At 42.5% G+C, this 16,188-nt stretch overlaps 1 protein-coding gene across 1 annotated transcript in view; it reads right to left on the bottom strand.

The window, feature by feature from the left end:
• The window catches only part of LOC122550884 (gamma-aminobutyric acid receptor subunit gamma-3), a 592,090-nt gene that overhangs the window by 30,656 nt on the left and 545,246 nt on the right, over positions 1–16,188 (bottom strand). The window contains exon 8 of the mRNA XM_043692286.1: positions 2,638–2,834. Within this exon, the coding sequence (XP_043548221.1) occupies positions 2,638–2,834 (197 nt within the window). The remainder of the gene's footprint in view (positions 1–2,637; positions 2,835–16,188) is intronic.

The following is a 16,188-nucleotide window of genomic DNA, read 5'->3' as shown; positions in this document are numbered from 1 at the left end:
CAGGGAACTATAGACCGGTGAGCCTGACCTCAGTGGTGGGCAATTTGTTGGAGAGAATCCTGAGGGACAGGATGTACATGTATTTGGAAAGGCAAGAACTGATTAGGGATAGTCAACATGGCTTTGTGCGTGGGAAATCGTGTCTCACAAACTTGATTGAGTTTTTTGATGAAGTAACAAAGAGGATTGATGAGGGCAGAGCTGTAGATGTGATCTATATGGACTTCAGTAAGGCGTTCGACAGGTTCCCCATGGGAGACTGACTAGCAAGGTTAGATCTCACGTACTACAGGGAGAACTTGCCATTTGGATACAGAACTGATTCAAAGGTAGAAGACAGAGGGTGGTAGTGGAGGGTTGTTTTTCAGACTGGAGGCCTGTGACCAGTGGAGTGCCACAAGGATAAGAGCTGGGTCCTCTACTTTTTGTCATTTACATAAATGATTTGGATGCGAGCATAAGAGGTACAGTTAGTAAGTTTGCAGATGACACCAAAATTGGAGGTGTAGTGGACAGAGAAAAGGGTTACCTCAAATTTCAACAGGATCTTGACCAGATGGGCCAATGGGCTGAGAAGTGGTAGGTGGAGGTTAGTTCAGATAAATGCAAGGTGCTGCATTTTGGGAAAGCAAATCTTAGCAGGACTTATACACTTAATAGTAAGGTCCTAGGGAGTGTTGCTGAACAAAGAGACCTTGGAGTGCAGGTTCATTGCTCCTTGAAAGTGGAGTGGCAGGTAGATAGAATAGTGAAGAAGGCGTTTGGTATTCTTTCCTTTATTGGTCAGAGTATTGAGTACAGGAGTTGGGAGGTCATGTTGCAGCTGTACAGGACATTGGTTAGGCCACTGTTGGAATATTGTGTGAATTCTGGTTTCCTTCCTTTCGGAAAGATGTTCTGAAACTTGTAAGGCTTCTGAAAAGATTTACAAGGATGTTGCCAGGGTTGGAGGATTTGAGCTCTACGGAGAGGCTGAATATACTGGGGCTGTTTTCCCTGGAGCATCAGAGGTTGAGGGATGACTTTAGAGAGGTTTACAAAATTATGAGGGGCATGGATAGGGTAAATAGCCAAAGTCTTTTCCCTGGGATCAGGGAGTCCAGAACTAGAGGGCATAGGCTTAGGGTGAGAGGGAAAAGATATAAAAGATATAAACTTTTTCACACAGAGGGTGGTATGTGTATGGAATGAGCTGTCAGAGGAAGTGGTGGAGACTGGTACAATTGCAACAATTAAGAGGCATTTGGATGGGTATATGAATAGGAAGCGTTTGGAGGGATATGGGCCAGGTGCTGGCAGGCGGGACTAGATTGGGTTGAGGTATCTGGTCGGCAGGGACGGGTTGCTGTACATCTCTATGACTCTGTGACTCTATGATTGGACACTTACAAATATTGCACCCTCGTTCAAAAACCTATTGCAAAGCATTGCAAATGAGTCATCTTAAATCCAGTGGTGGGGGAACCTCCAGAGACACTTATGCAGCATAATGTCATTAATAGTAATATGGAAAAATGCGAATTGATTCAAACGTCAACTTGTTAAAGAAAAATCTTGGCTGAATAACTTGGAGATTTCTGATGAGCTACAGATACAGCTGGTGAGGAGAACATTGTTGTTATGGTGAACCTGGACTCACAAAAAAGTGCTTCATACCGAATCATGCAACACATACTTGTGAGGAAAGCTATATTTAATGGACTAAAACAAACAGTAGCAATGAAGATAAAAACATGGCTGTTGGATAGGAAACAGAAATGGATTTTACTTAATAGAATTTTCTGGGGGCGCTGGAGGAAGGTTTTGAAAGGAGTGTCCCATGTGTTGGTATGAGGATCCTTGATTTTCGGTATATAATTATTTGGATCTTGGTATGCAGAAATAATCTCAAAATTTTCAGGTGACACAACATTTGGAAGAATTGTAAACTGAGGAGGACAATATAGAAGTTCAAACGAACATTAACACTTTAGTGTAGTGTGCAGATAGTTGGCAGTTGGAGCTCAGCACAGACAAGTGTGGTGTGATGTACTTTGGTATTAAGAACATAGAGAGAGATAGTATAACTTAAAGGCTACTATTTTAAAGGTTCTGCAGGAGCAGAGATACCTCAATGCATCTCTACATAAGTTATTAAAGGCAGCAGGATGGATACATAGAGCTGTTAATAATTTGTAGAATATTCTGAGCTTCATAAATAAGCGTGGAGTACAAATGCAGAAGATTATGATGAACTGATACAAACTGATGCTCCAGGGAAAACAGCCCCAGTCTATTCAGCCTCTCCGTAGAGCTCAAATCCTCCAACCCTGGCAACATCCTTGTAAATCTTTTCTGAACCCTTACAAGTTTCAGAACATCTTTCCGATAGGAAGGAAACCAGAATTCACACAATATTCCAACACTGGTTTGACATCAACTGGAATAGTGTCTGTGTTCTATGCACCACACTCTTAAAAGGGAATCCTCACTACGTTGACAAAATGTTATCATCATCCGAGGAAATCCTCTTGTCGCGTTTCTACAAATTTGTGTCACAGACTGGAAGCAGCAAAAGAGTCTCCCCCTGTGCCTGTTAAATTGTTCAGAGGAAACACATTGCTCTGTGACTTGTTAAATAACATCTGGAAAACTTACGGTCTTTTTCTTCCTTGTACACGTGGGTTTCTTGCAGCATGTGTAGTAATTGAGGGCAGCATATTCCATCAATGCCGCAAAGACAAATAAAAAGCACACCGTGACGAATAAATCCATAGCAGTGACATAGGAAACCTTTGGTAGTGATTTTCTTGCTATGCTGCTGAGCGTTGTCATGGTTAGCACTGTTGTAATCCCTGTTTTGTAAAGAAAGAAATGCCAATGTAAATTAACACGTGAAGAACACTCCCAATCCATTATATAAATACCCTGTTATAATTTTATTAATTTATTATTCACACAGTTAGCTGCAGCCGTCTAATGTGAAGCCCTGAAGAAGCTGGCAAAGACAACATCGGTGCAGAGTTAAATGCAATGACAAATTGGCCTTGGTGAACACGTGTAGATATAATCCCATCATATTAACTTCAATTGAGTTGTAACTGGGGACTCCAGGACTTCACTCGTGCTCAAGGCTACTTTCCTAGTGTCACAAATAAGAAGTCAAAGTGAGTCACTAAAAAAAACATCATAACCATATAAATGTTTAGAAGTGGAAAATGGTCCATTTCTGCTACCATCCAGCTGTTCTGATGCCTTATCTGCTCATTGGGAAATTACATACACAGAGTGAAAGATCATGGACAGCCTGCATGCAATTTTCCAGTATAACCCCGGTTAAAGTGCTAATGGGCAAGCTCACGGGAATGTGACAGTGACAATTTAACCTTAAAGTCGGCAATTGTGTTGGGATTCCAACTGTGAAACCCAATGCATGTATAAACTATTTAGCAGATCTTGTACGTCATGGGCGTAAAATGGTTTGCATTTTTTAATAGTCATTCATGGGTAATAGGCCATGCATTGTCTGTTTATTGTCTGGGAAAAAGTGAGGACTGCAGATGCTGGAGATCAAAGTCAAGAGTGTGGTGCCAGAAAAGCATAGCAGGAAATTTGTTGATGAAGGACTTATGACTGAAACGTCGATTCTCCTGCTCCTCAGATGCTGCCTGGCCTGTTGTGCTTTTCCAGCACCACACTCTCAACTCTGTTCATTATCTGAACCTGGCTGCCCTTGCGGAAAGTGGTGGTGAGCTGCCTTCTTAAACCACTGCAGTCCACTTGTTGTAGGTACATCCATCAGGGAGATGGTATGAGGAGTTTGACCCAGTGACAGTGAACGAAAAGAAATATATTTACAAGTTAGGATGCTGAGTGGCTTGGTGGGGAACTTGCAGGTGTTCCCATGGGTCAATTGCTCTAGTTCTTCGTGACTGTCATGGTCGTAGGTTTGGAAGATGCTGTCTAAGTAGCCTTGGCAAATTTTGCAAATACATTGAATGTTGTTAAACAAGCACAATATCACATTACCAGCAAACTTCCATGAGAAGTTAGGCAAATAACAATATTTTTTTCTTAGTTATTCATTTGTGGGATGTGATGGCCAGTATTTATTGCTTGTCCCTAGTTGCCCTTGAGAAGATGTGGTGAGCAGCCTTTTTGAACTGCTGCAGTTCATGTGCTGTGGGTTGACCCACAATGCCTCTAGGGAGGGAACTCCAATGATCCATTTTCAAGATTTTTAATATTGGAACATAGTTTCCTTCCTAAACTGCCATAGAATCTTGAAAAATACCGAAATGGGCAAACAGGGCAACATAAATGAGAAGGCAGGTATACCTCACTATTTCACTGATGTATCAGTTCAAAACATCAACTTTTTCCCAGTGCAGCATTCTAATTCACTATGTTCTATCACATAATTTTATTAACCAAACCAACCAATAAAACTGTACAGATGTTATACCAACAAATTAATTTTCAGCAGTCAAAATATAGCTAGTACTCGTGCACATCAGTCTTGCCTTTTTTGGTCATTTCCTCTGGGCATTATGGCAAGTTTGTTTGAGCATCACTACTAATTACTGTAAGCATTACAGTCCATTTCTGTGGACATTACAGTCGGTTAATGTGATCATTACAGTCCATTATTGTGGACATTAGAGTCTATTACTGTGAGCATCACAGTCCATTACTGCAGACATTAGAGTCTATTACTGTTGGCATTATGGGGAAGCAGCACCATAATGGCTGGACTGTTAATTCAGAGACCCAGGTAATGTTCTGGGGATCCAGGTTTGAATTCTGTCATGGCAGACAGTGAAATTGGAATTCAATACAAAAAATATCTGGAATTAAAAGTTTAGCAATGACTGCAAATCTACAGTTGATTGTTGGAAAAATCCATCTGGTTCATTAATGCCCTTTAGGGAAGGAAATTACCATCCTTACCTGGTCTGGCCTACATGTGATTGCAGGCCCACAGCAATGTGGTTGACTCTTAACTGCACCGTGGGATGGTTATAAATGCTGGCCGAGCTGGTGACACCCTCATCTCATGAATGAATTTGAAACAAAGAATTTTTTTTTTTAAATTTACCATCAATTAGGATGGGTATTACAGTCTATTACTGTGGGCATTATCCAACCATGTCACTTTCCCTCAGCACAAATGTGAATGGTTGCTCAAACAGCAGGATGTGTTTCTGAATACACCAGCTCAGAAATGTGATCGAAACATCAATTGGATTTAATAGTTAGGATTGTTCACAAGGAATGAAATAAAGACTATTTACTGTTGATTCACAGAGCATAAATTGTAGCTGTGAGCAACCATGGGTGAAGCTGAACTGGTTTGTACTGGAATTTAATCAGAGGAGTATGATTAGAACAGATAACAACCACAGATTGTGTGTTACAGCAATTCTTATTGCTTTCCATTACAGTTAATATTTGTATCAGACAAGAGCCTGTGTCCATTTATTTACTCCTCACATGGATAACAACAGCTCAGAGCATATTACATCAAGCTGGTTTCTGAGCAGGACTGGAACCAAACAGGAAAATACAGCTGGTGATTGTTAAACAAAACCAAAGTTGAGGAAAAGTGTTTCGGGAATCATTTGCGAGCTAGGGAACCCAAGAGGCAGGATTTTGTGACTGTTCACTGGGGGGTTGGGGGTGGTAGTGTTTATCAATTGTGGAATGGGGAGAGGAGACACATAGGAAGTTGGTGCCACAAGAATGGAGATAAATGGGAGGTTATGAATTAGTACTCTCGGCACAGTGTGTGGTGACAGACATGTTCAGGGGTGACTAAACACCCAGGCCTGCATCAGCGAGAAAGCAGCCAGATCGAGCTCCAATCAACCACTTCAGAGCAGACTGACCTATCTCTCATTGTATCATGAGCCTCAACACTGCATCTGCCTCACCGGAAGCTTCTGGCAAATCCCAGGTTAGCAGCCTCCTGGGAGTTGGAGATCACCACTCGGGGCGTGGCTGCACAGTCACCAATGGTGGCGATGGTGAGAGTGCGGGTTTAGAGACAGCAGGAGATAGGATTCGCAAGGTCCTAAGCATGGTCACAAAGCTGGCTTTCAGTGGTGTCACCTCTGCCCGATTCCGTCTGTGCCCCCAACCCCCAACGCATTCAGATAAATGGAGGATCGCACCACCTTCCCCCACCCACATGATTTGCTCACCAGGCAGGTAATCCTTTATCTTGCCCACCAGGAAGGTGAGTAATCAGGCCTGTGGTGGGGTTGAGGTCTTTAATTGACCACTTGGCGGTGGGTTGGGAAGGTCACCCAGGGGACTTTTGCCCAGAACCTGATTGATGAGGTGATGAGAACAGGTAGAGCCATACAATCCTTTGTCCTTATCACCACCTGCCCTACCTTCCCTTCGATGGAGGAACTCTGGAGCATTGGAGACTGAGGGGTGACCTTATAGAGGTTTGCAAAATTATGAGGGGCATGGATAGGGAAAATATGCAAAGTCTTTTCCCTAGGCTCGGGGAGTCCAGAACTAGGGGGCATAGGTTTAGAGTGAGAGGGGAAAGATATAAAAGAGACCCAAGGGGCAACCTTTTCATGCAGAGGGTGGTATGTGTATGGGATGAGCTGCCAGAGGAAGTGGTGGAGGCTGGTACATTTGCAACATTTAAGAGGCATTTGGATGGGTATATGAATAGGAAGGGTTTGGAGTGATATGGGCCAGGTGCTGGCAAGTGGGACTAGATTGGGTTGGGATATCTGGTCGGCATGGACGGATTGGACCAAAGGGTCTGTTTCCATGCTGTACATCTCTATGATTCTATGACTCTAAGCACAGACAGAACAGAAAAGGCCCTTCGGCCTGTCAGGCCCGTATCACCGAAGGTAACTGCCAAACTACTGCCAACACTAGTCCCACTTCCCTGCACTAGTACCATATCCTCGAATGTTACGACAAGCATGTTATGAAGGATTTCAGCATGGAAGTCTGCAGGATGTAGGCCAGGCCAGCATTTATTGCCCTTCGCTAACTACCCTTGAGAAGGTAGTGTTGAGCGTCTTGAACGGCGACCCATTTTGTGTAGGGGCACCCCAGGGCTGGAAGGGAGGCATTTCCGGAATTTTAATCCAGTGACACTGAGGGAACAGAGATGTCTTCAGAAGTCCTTTTGATGGCGTGCAGCTATAAAGGGAACCTGGAGATGATGATGATGTTCCCATGGATCTGCTGCTCTTGTCCTTTCAGCTGGTAGAGCTGGTGGGTGTGTAAGGTGCTGTTGCAGGAGTCTTTGTGACTTGCTGCAGTGCATCATGTTGATGGTGGATACACCGTTGTGCATTGGGGGTGGAGCTAGTGAATATTGCAGGAGTGAGAGAGAATAACTTTCAAACAGTTGCTTTGCCCTGGATGGTGTAAAGCTTCTTGAATATTGTTGGAGCTGCATCCATTCAGACATGTGAGGAGCATTTTATCACATTCCCGACTTGTGCCTTATGGTTAGAGCACAGGAGTTGAGGAATCAACTGGTGAGTTACTCACCAGAGAATTCTCAGCCTCTGACCTGTTCTTGTTACATAGCTAGTGCAGTTCAGTTTCTTTTCTTAAAGGAAATGTAGGATTAGGTGTAGCCCATTCAGCCCACGAAGCCTGCTGTACCATTCATTATGATCATGGCTGACCAATATCCTGGTCCTGCCTTCCCTCCAACATCCTTTGATCCCTTTAAAACCAAGTGCTTTAGGGCAGCACGGTGGCTCAGTGGTTAGCACTGCTGCCTCACAGCACCAGGTTCAATTCTACTACTGGGCAACTGTCTGTGTGGAGTTTGTATATTCCCCTCATGTCTATGTGGGTTTCCTCCTGCAATCCAAAGATGTGCAGGTTAGGTGGATTAGCCATGGGAAACACAGGGTTACAGGGATGGTGTGGGTCTGGATGGGATGCCCTTCAGAGGAGTGGTGTGGATTTGATGGGCTGAATGGTCTGCTTCCATGCTGTAGGGATTATATGATTCTGAATATCCAACTCCTTCTTGAAATCATACAATGTTTTGTCCTCTACTATTTCCTGCAGTAACGAATTCCGCAGGCTCACCACTCCCAGGTAAAGACATTTCTCCACATCTGAGCCCTGTATCTTTAGCCTGTGAACCCCAGGTTCTGATCTTCCCCACCATCAGAGACATTCTTTGTGCATCTAATCTGTCCAAGCCTGTTATAATTTTATGAGCTTGTATGAGATCCCCTCCCCTCATTTTTCTGATCAATAGTAACCCGCAGGACATTGATAGTTAGGAATCTGCTGATGGTAATGCAATTAAATTGGATGATTAGATTCTTTCTCCTTAGTGATTATCATTGCCTGGGACTGATGAACATACAATTAAAAGCATGGGTAGGCCATTCATCCTTTCATACATTATACTCCATTATCTATATCTTTGCCCATCATTTAACTGATCAATATCTTTTTGTAATGTCCTTGTATTGTCTTCCAACTATCTTCCCTATCTTTGTGTTGTAGCAAATTGTGCAACCACCCTTTCAGCACTGATCTCTGTCACCCACCACTCTTTTCATCTTGCAAACCTGAAAAAGGCCCATTTATACCAATGATCAGCTCCCTGTTAGGCAGCTAGTCTTCTATCCATGCCAATAACCTATACCCGGTACCATGAGCTTTTATTTTCCACAATAACCTTTGATATGGCACCTTATGAAATGCGTTCTGAAAATCTAAGTACATTGCACCTACCAGTTTCACTTTGTCCAAAGCATGTGTCATCTCCTCAAAGAACTCCAAATGATTGGTCAAATATGGTTTCCCTTTCACGACTCCTTCACCCTACTATATTGAACCTATCCACGTGTGCTGTTAACGTCCTTCTAACATTGTATCGATGATAGATGTTCAGTGTCCTAGTTGCTGTCACTCTCACTTTTTGAATAAAGGAGTTAGATTTGCCACCTTCCAAACTCATGGGACCCTCCTTGAGTTGGGAGAGCTTTGGGATAATTAAAACCAATGCATCAACAATGTCACTTTCCCACTTCTTTTAAGATCTTAATGTAGTGTGAATGTTACATTCTATCAATCCAAGCCTTAATGTTAGTCTTGCTGCTCTGAACACAGACTATTTCAGTACCTGAGGAGTTGTGAAAGATATTGAACATTGTGCAATCATCAGTGAAAAGCTCCAGTTCTGACCTTATGACAGAGGAAAGTCATTGATGAAGCAATTGAAGGTGCTTGGTCCGAGGACATTAAATGAGGACACCTAACAATGATGTCTCAATGACTGAGAAGACTGCCCTCCCACCATCTTCCTTTGTGCCCAACATGCCTGTAACCAGTGGAAAGTTTTCCCATGATTCCCGCTGAGTCCAGTCTTGCCCGAGTTCCTTGAGTCCACGCTTGATCAAAAGCTGCTTTGATAAGGGCAGTCACCCGCAGTTGAGTTCAGTCCCTTTGTCAATGTGAAAGGAAGCAGGGAGAGGGGGACATGGGTGACATGTTTATTTATAGTGAGGAATGTGGACAAAATTTAAAAGTTAATTTATTTTTAATGAGCATAAGGAAAAAAAATCGATAGGGAAATCCCCAGTTTCTGCATGTAGAACTCAGAAGTCGAAACATCATGCTTTTATTTTCTCTCATATTTTCTCCTCAATTTCAAACTGTGATGAATGTTGATGGGACCAGGACATGGTCACTGGTAGCCCTCTAGTACTTCATCAACATATCAAAAACTGGATGATGAAGTCTATTTGGCTATGAGTCTGTTCTCAATGCCGTGACCCCACCCAACATCGGCAGTCAACAGACAGCCATCAGGAGCTCATTTCCATTGAACTACGTTTCATTTTTGATTTTCTCTAACAAGCCGAAGGTGGAGTTGTTCCACAAATGCTACATTTGGAGCCAGCAGCACATGTAGCAGTTGCCCTGACAACAGATGTAGCTTGGCAACTCATTGTAGCCTGGCAACAACTATGGGCCAACAGTTCAGTAAAAATCATGGCTGTTTCTAAAGATCTCATTATTCTGGCTTATCATAAGAAAAGATAAACGTCTCTTTAAAGAAATAATTCTCCCCACCAGCGATTACTTTATGAACTCACCAATTATGCAGGAAGCTGACAAGCCATTACAGAATCTGTGTTTTCTTAGGAAAATTGGGTGCGCACTGTAATGGGGCAGTCAATCTAATCCACTCAAGTGGTGAAGGGGAAAGGCTGCACTACTGTCAAAAGGAGATGATTCTTCCTGGTTACATGGAAACTTTTTTTTCTGCTCTGGGGTGACAGAACTGACAGCACATAAATATATGAGTAGCTAACTCCAGTCATTCCTGATGAAGGGCTTATGCCCAAAAAGCAATTCTCCTGCTCCTTTGATGCTGCTTGACCTGCTGTGCTTTTCCAGCACCACACTCTCGACTCTGATCTCCAGCATCTACAGTCCTCACTTTCTCCAGCCAAACATGTCCACTGCTACAAGTTCATTGGACCTGGGATGTGCTCCAGTTGTCATTTCCCATTGTCTTGCATTATGCCAGACTGAGATGGTGAACATAAGACTTGGAAGCAGGATTAGGTCATTCGGCACTTTGATTTTGTTTAGGGAGAGATGGAATAGAGCTGCTCTGCAGGGATTTTGATAGTGTAACTAATCTAGTCTCCACTGCCTGGATAGTCAGTAATTTCAAGATTAGTGTGGTGCTGGAAAAGCACAGCAGGTCAGGCAGCATCCGATGAGCAGGAAAATCGATGTTTCGGGCAAAAAGATCTTCATCAGTATCATCGATTTTCCTGCTCCTCTGATGCTGCCTGCCCTGCTGTGATTTTCCAGCACCACTCTAATCTAGACTCTGATCTCCAGCATCTGTAGTCCTCACTTTTGCCTAGTCAGTAATTTCAAAGCAAACAAAGGTTCTTTCTGTTTCATGTACCACACAGAAAGGCCAGAACACTGCGCAGTCCACTTCCTCACCTTACTCCATCCAGGTTTGCATGTCATCCCAACAGAGACTCAATGGGAAGAATAGTACTGCCTTTGGTTATTAATTCATTCCCTCATCCTTCTGATAATGAGGTGACCAGAACGGGACACAATATTCCAAGTGTGGTCTAACCAGGGTTTTATAGAGCTGAGTAAATCCTCCCAGCTCTTAAACTCAATCCCTTTGTTAACGAAAGCCAAAATACCATCTTAACAACCCTGGCAACTTGGGTGGCAAATTTGAGGGATCTATGTACGTGGACCCCAAGATCCCGCTGTTCCTCCACACTACCAAGAATCCTGTCTTTAACCCCATATTCAGCATTCAAATTCGACCTTCCAAAATGAATCACTTCACATTTATCCAGGTTGAACTCCATCTACCACTTCTCAGCCTAACTCTGTATCTTGTCAATGTCTTGTTGGATCCTGCAACAACCCCCGACCTTTGTGTCATCGGCAAATTTACTAACTCACCCTTCCACTTCTTCATCCACATGATTTATAAAAACTATAAAGGAAATGCATTAAAAAACTACAGAGAGCAGAGGCCCAAGAACATATCCCTGCGGGACCCCACTGGTCACCGACCTCCAGGCGGAATACTTTCCATCCATTACCACTCGCTGTTTTCTTTCGGCCAGTCAATTCTGTATCTAGACAGCCAAATTTCCCTGTGTCCCTGTATTTAAAATAAGGAGACTAAAACAGCACACAGTATCCGAGATGTGTGGTTTGTGTGTGGAATGAACTTCCTGAACAAATGGTGAATGCAGGCACAGTTATAACTGTTAAAAGACACTTAGATTAGATTAGATTCCCTACAGTGTGGAAACAGGCCCTTCGGCCAACAAGTCCACACCGACCCAGACCCATTCACCTACTCCCTACTAATGCACCTAACACTATGGGAAATTTAGCACAGCCAATTCATCCGACCCACACATCTTTGGACTGTGGGAGAAAACCAGAGCACCCGGAGGAAACCCACGCAGACAAAGGAGAACATGCTAACTCCACGCAGACAGTTGCCCAAGGCTGGAATCAAACCCAGGTCCCTGACGCTACAAGGCTGCAGTGCTACCCACTGAGCCATTGTGCCACCCCTTTAGTACATGAATAGGAAAGGTCTGGAGGATATGGGCCAGGAGCAGGCAGGTAGGACTAGGTTAGTTTGGGGTTATGTTCAGCATGGTCTGGCTGGCCAGAAGAGTCTGTTTCCATACTGGATAACTCGATGTAGTCTCATTAATGCGCTGAAGCATAACATTCTTATTTTTGTGTTCAATTCTCTCATAATAAATGATAGAATCCCATTAACCATCTTGCTCATGTGATCAAGTTGCAGGCTAACTTTTTCTGACTCAGACTACAATTCCTAAATCCCTCTGTGTCTTGGATTTCTGCAATCATTCACTATTTAAGTAATACCCTGCTCCTTCATACTGCCTTTCTAAGTGAACAACTTCACATTTTCTCACATTTAGACTCCATCTGCCAGATTTCTGCCCACACACTCAAATTACCTCAACATTTCTACAAACTGTTTATGTCTTCATCAAAATATATTTTCTTGTCGATCTTTATGTCCTCTGTAAAATTAGCTACCAGGAACACAGACCTTGGAGTGCAGGTTCATAGCTCCTTGAAAGTGGAGTCACAGATAGTTAGGTACAATTGCAACATGTAAAAGGCATTTGGATGGATATATGAATAGGAAGGGTTTGGAAGGATATGGGCTGGGTGTTGGCAGGTGGGACTAGATTGAGTTGGGATATCTGGTCAGCATGGACGGGTTGGACCAAAGGGTCTGTTTCCATTCTGTACATCTCTGATTCTATGACTATGACATCACACCCCTTATCTAATTCATTGATGTAAATGATAAAAATTGAGATCCCAGCACAGACCCTCGTTACTCTTTACTCATCATACAATGCCAATCAGAGAAGGTCCCATTTATCCATACCATCTGTTTTCTGCATGCCAGCCCATCTTCTATCTGTGGTAATGTTGCCCACACCACCATGAATAACATTGTGGCACCTGGAAATTCAAGCGTGGTTTCTTAACTGACTCCACTTTATCTACAGCACACGTTCCTCCTTCAAAGAACTCTAAAAATTTGTCAAACATTATATCTAAGAATAATAATTCAACCATTTGGACTTGAAGCATTCTGTGCCCAAATTTCAATATATATATATAAAAAAAACAATCTGGGCATTGCTGCTGGATCGGAGTGTTATTATCAAATGGGAGCAGGTGGTGTGAAGAAGATTCTGCAACCACAATTACAACTTTTGGCAAGCAATTTTAGGTTTGCCTGATAGGTTCCCGATTTGATAAAGCAATGTGAAATGTTATCAATTCCCGTGAGTCCGTAAGTAGCTCCTGGGCAGTGAACGCTATAGATGAATTTAAGGGCAAAGTGGCTTTTTCATTCAACGAGGAATTGAATTGTAAACCATTGCTCCCATAGGAATTTAATCAGAAGTTTGACAACCCATTTGTGGTATTTGTTTTCTCTTGTTAATATCTGTCAAAACTCAATCGAAAAAATATTTGAGGGAGAATTGCATTCTAAACCGTTTGGTAAGGATTCATTTTGATGATATTTGGACTGTGTGATCCATGTCCACTTCTCATAGCTTCAGTGCTCCTCAGAATATTAGATAAACTGCCTAAGGTTTGTTATGATTGAGATGTGAGGAGCACACTCTCTCTCTCCATTCCCACTACTCCATGAGTCACATTATAAATGTAATTGTTTTATTCAGCTGCTGTTATGGCCACCATAGGCTTTCTCTATATTGTACTTAGAATAAAAAGTCCATTGACCAGATTTCTTCAATAAACACAATTATTGGTTTATGATAAAATAATATTATACAATAAAGATTCATTATAAGTTAACACATGTAGTTTGTAAAATGAAACTATAAATGTTTAGTCATCGAAGTAAAGCCATCATATTCCTAGAAGAGTGTAGAGTTGCTCTCTCATCAGAGAGAGAAGCCTGCTGGTGGTTTAAGCTAAGGGTCACTACACCTCAGGTGAGGTGAGAGTACTTCATGGTGACCTCAGCTGGTGTGGGAATTGAATCCACACTGCTGGCCCTGTTCTGCATTGCAAATCAGCCTTCCAATCAACTGGACTTCCAAATTAATCCATGGATCAGGGAAAGGGTAGAAAATGGACTTCTCCCTGCAGAGATTCACTTTGGAAAATAAAGAAAACACTTTGGCCAATAATAGTTAGATCTTCAAAGAAACAAAAGGATATGGTGTGGAATGTTCATATGCTGCTAATGTGGCATTCTGGGACATCTCAATCGGTGACTAGACATGGCAGTTTTCTTCGAGGGGCTTAGCAGATGCAACGTGCTCAGGAAACATAACATAGATAAGTCTTGTAACTGCTCTTTAACAGGACAATCGAGGTTCATACTAGATTTACAACAAGGGTGCTTTAGAAATAGGAGCAATAACCTGAGAATCAGCAGGTTCTCCCAACTTGAAACCAAAACTTCCAACCACCTGCAAAGCTGAAATAGAAAAGCTATAAAATCCAGAAAGGTGACCTTTTTGATCAAGTTTTAAGGTCACCCTGTCCATTAATTCCTTCTTTAACTCAGCATCCATTTTATTTAATATGGCTCTTTGAAGCACCCTGGGGCATTTTTCTATTTCAATGGAGTTTGAGAAGTACAGAAACAAAGTGCAGCACTTGCTGGAAATATGAAATAAAAGCAGAAAATGGGGAATATATTCACAGACATTATCTGAAGACAGAGGAATAGAGTCCATTGTCAATCTTTAATCAGAATTAGAAAAAGTTAGAAATGAAATACTTTTTATGCAAGTCAAATGGGGAAGATTAGTGGGATTTGACGGTAAAGGAGAAATTAAATAAAGTGTGGGTGCTGCAAATCAAACAGAGAGGTGATGGGACAAGCAAATAATTAAAACATGTGCCCAGAGGTAGCGTGAATGGCAGATTAATGAACAACTGCTCAACAAGAGATTTCAGTGGCTCAATAGAATCAGGGGGAGCTCTAAAAATCACAACCTCAAGTTACATCAATATCATCTATTGCACACAGTGTAACATTGTGTTCCAGAGGGCGTAGTATGAGTACAGCAAATGGCTGTGACCTGAGACCACTGAGTATTTGGACCACAAGGCTGTTAATGTCCGACTAATCATGGGGAGGTGATGGTCTAGTGGTATTATTACAAGATTTATTAATCCAGCAACTAATGTTCTGGGGACCCAGGTTCAAATCCCACCATGGCAGATGGTGGAACTTAAATTCAATTTTGAAAAATCTGGAATTAAAAATCTACAGATGACCACAAAACCATTATCGATTGTCGGAAAAATTGCATCTGGTTCACTAATGTCCTTCAGGGAAGGAATTCTGCTGTCGTCGCCTGGTTTGGCCTACATGTGACTCCAGATTCACAGTAGTAGGGTGGCACAGTGGCTCAGCGGTTAGCACTGCTGCCTTACAGCACCAGGGACCCAGGTTCGATTCCAGCCTTGGGTGACTGTCTGTGTGGAGTTTGTACATTCTCTCTGTGTCTGCGTGGGTTTCCTGCGGGTGCTCCACTTTCCTTCCACCATCCAAAGATGTGTAGGTTAGGTAAATTGGCTAAATAAATTGCCCATAGTATTCAGGGATGTGTAGATTAAGTGCATTAGTCAGGGGTAAATGTAGAGTAATGGGGTTTGGGTGGGATACTATTCAGAGGGTAGGTGTGGACTTGTTGAGCTGAAGGGCCTGTTTCCACACTGTAGGGATCCCATGACTCTCAACTGCCATCCGACATGGCCTGGCCAACTATTCAGTTGTACCAATTGCCACAAACTCTCTTCGAGGAAAACTAGGGACGGGCAATCAATGTGACACCCACATCCCACAAATAAATAAAAAGAAACACATTGTTAAGTTTGTTAAAATCTTTATTTAATTTCCGTATTTAAGGTCAAGAAGGAACTGGCAGTGATTATTAATTGTCCAAGCAAATATTTTGAGAAGAGAATCATAGAATCATAGAGAACTATAGCACAAAAAAAAATTCAGCAACCACCTCACCATTCAAATCCCATTTTCCAGCACTTGGCCCATAGTCTTGTATGCCTTGGTATCACAAGTTCACATCTAAATACTTAGTGAATGTTATGAGAGTTTCTGCCTCTACCACC

Source organism: Chiloscyllium plagiosum, chromosome 6, assembly GCF_004010195.1.
Source record: "Chiloscyllium plagiosum isolate BGI_BamShark_2017 chromosome 6, ASM401019v2, whole genome shotgun sequence".
NCBI lineage: Eukaryota > Metazoa > Chordata > Chondrichthyes > Orectolobiformes > Hemiscylliidae > Chiloscyllium > Chiloscyllium plagiosum.
Note: the sequence above shows the minus strand (reverse complement) of the source record. Positions and strands in the feature narration are given on the sequence as shown.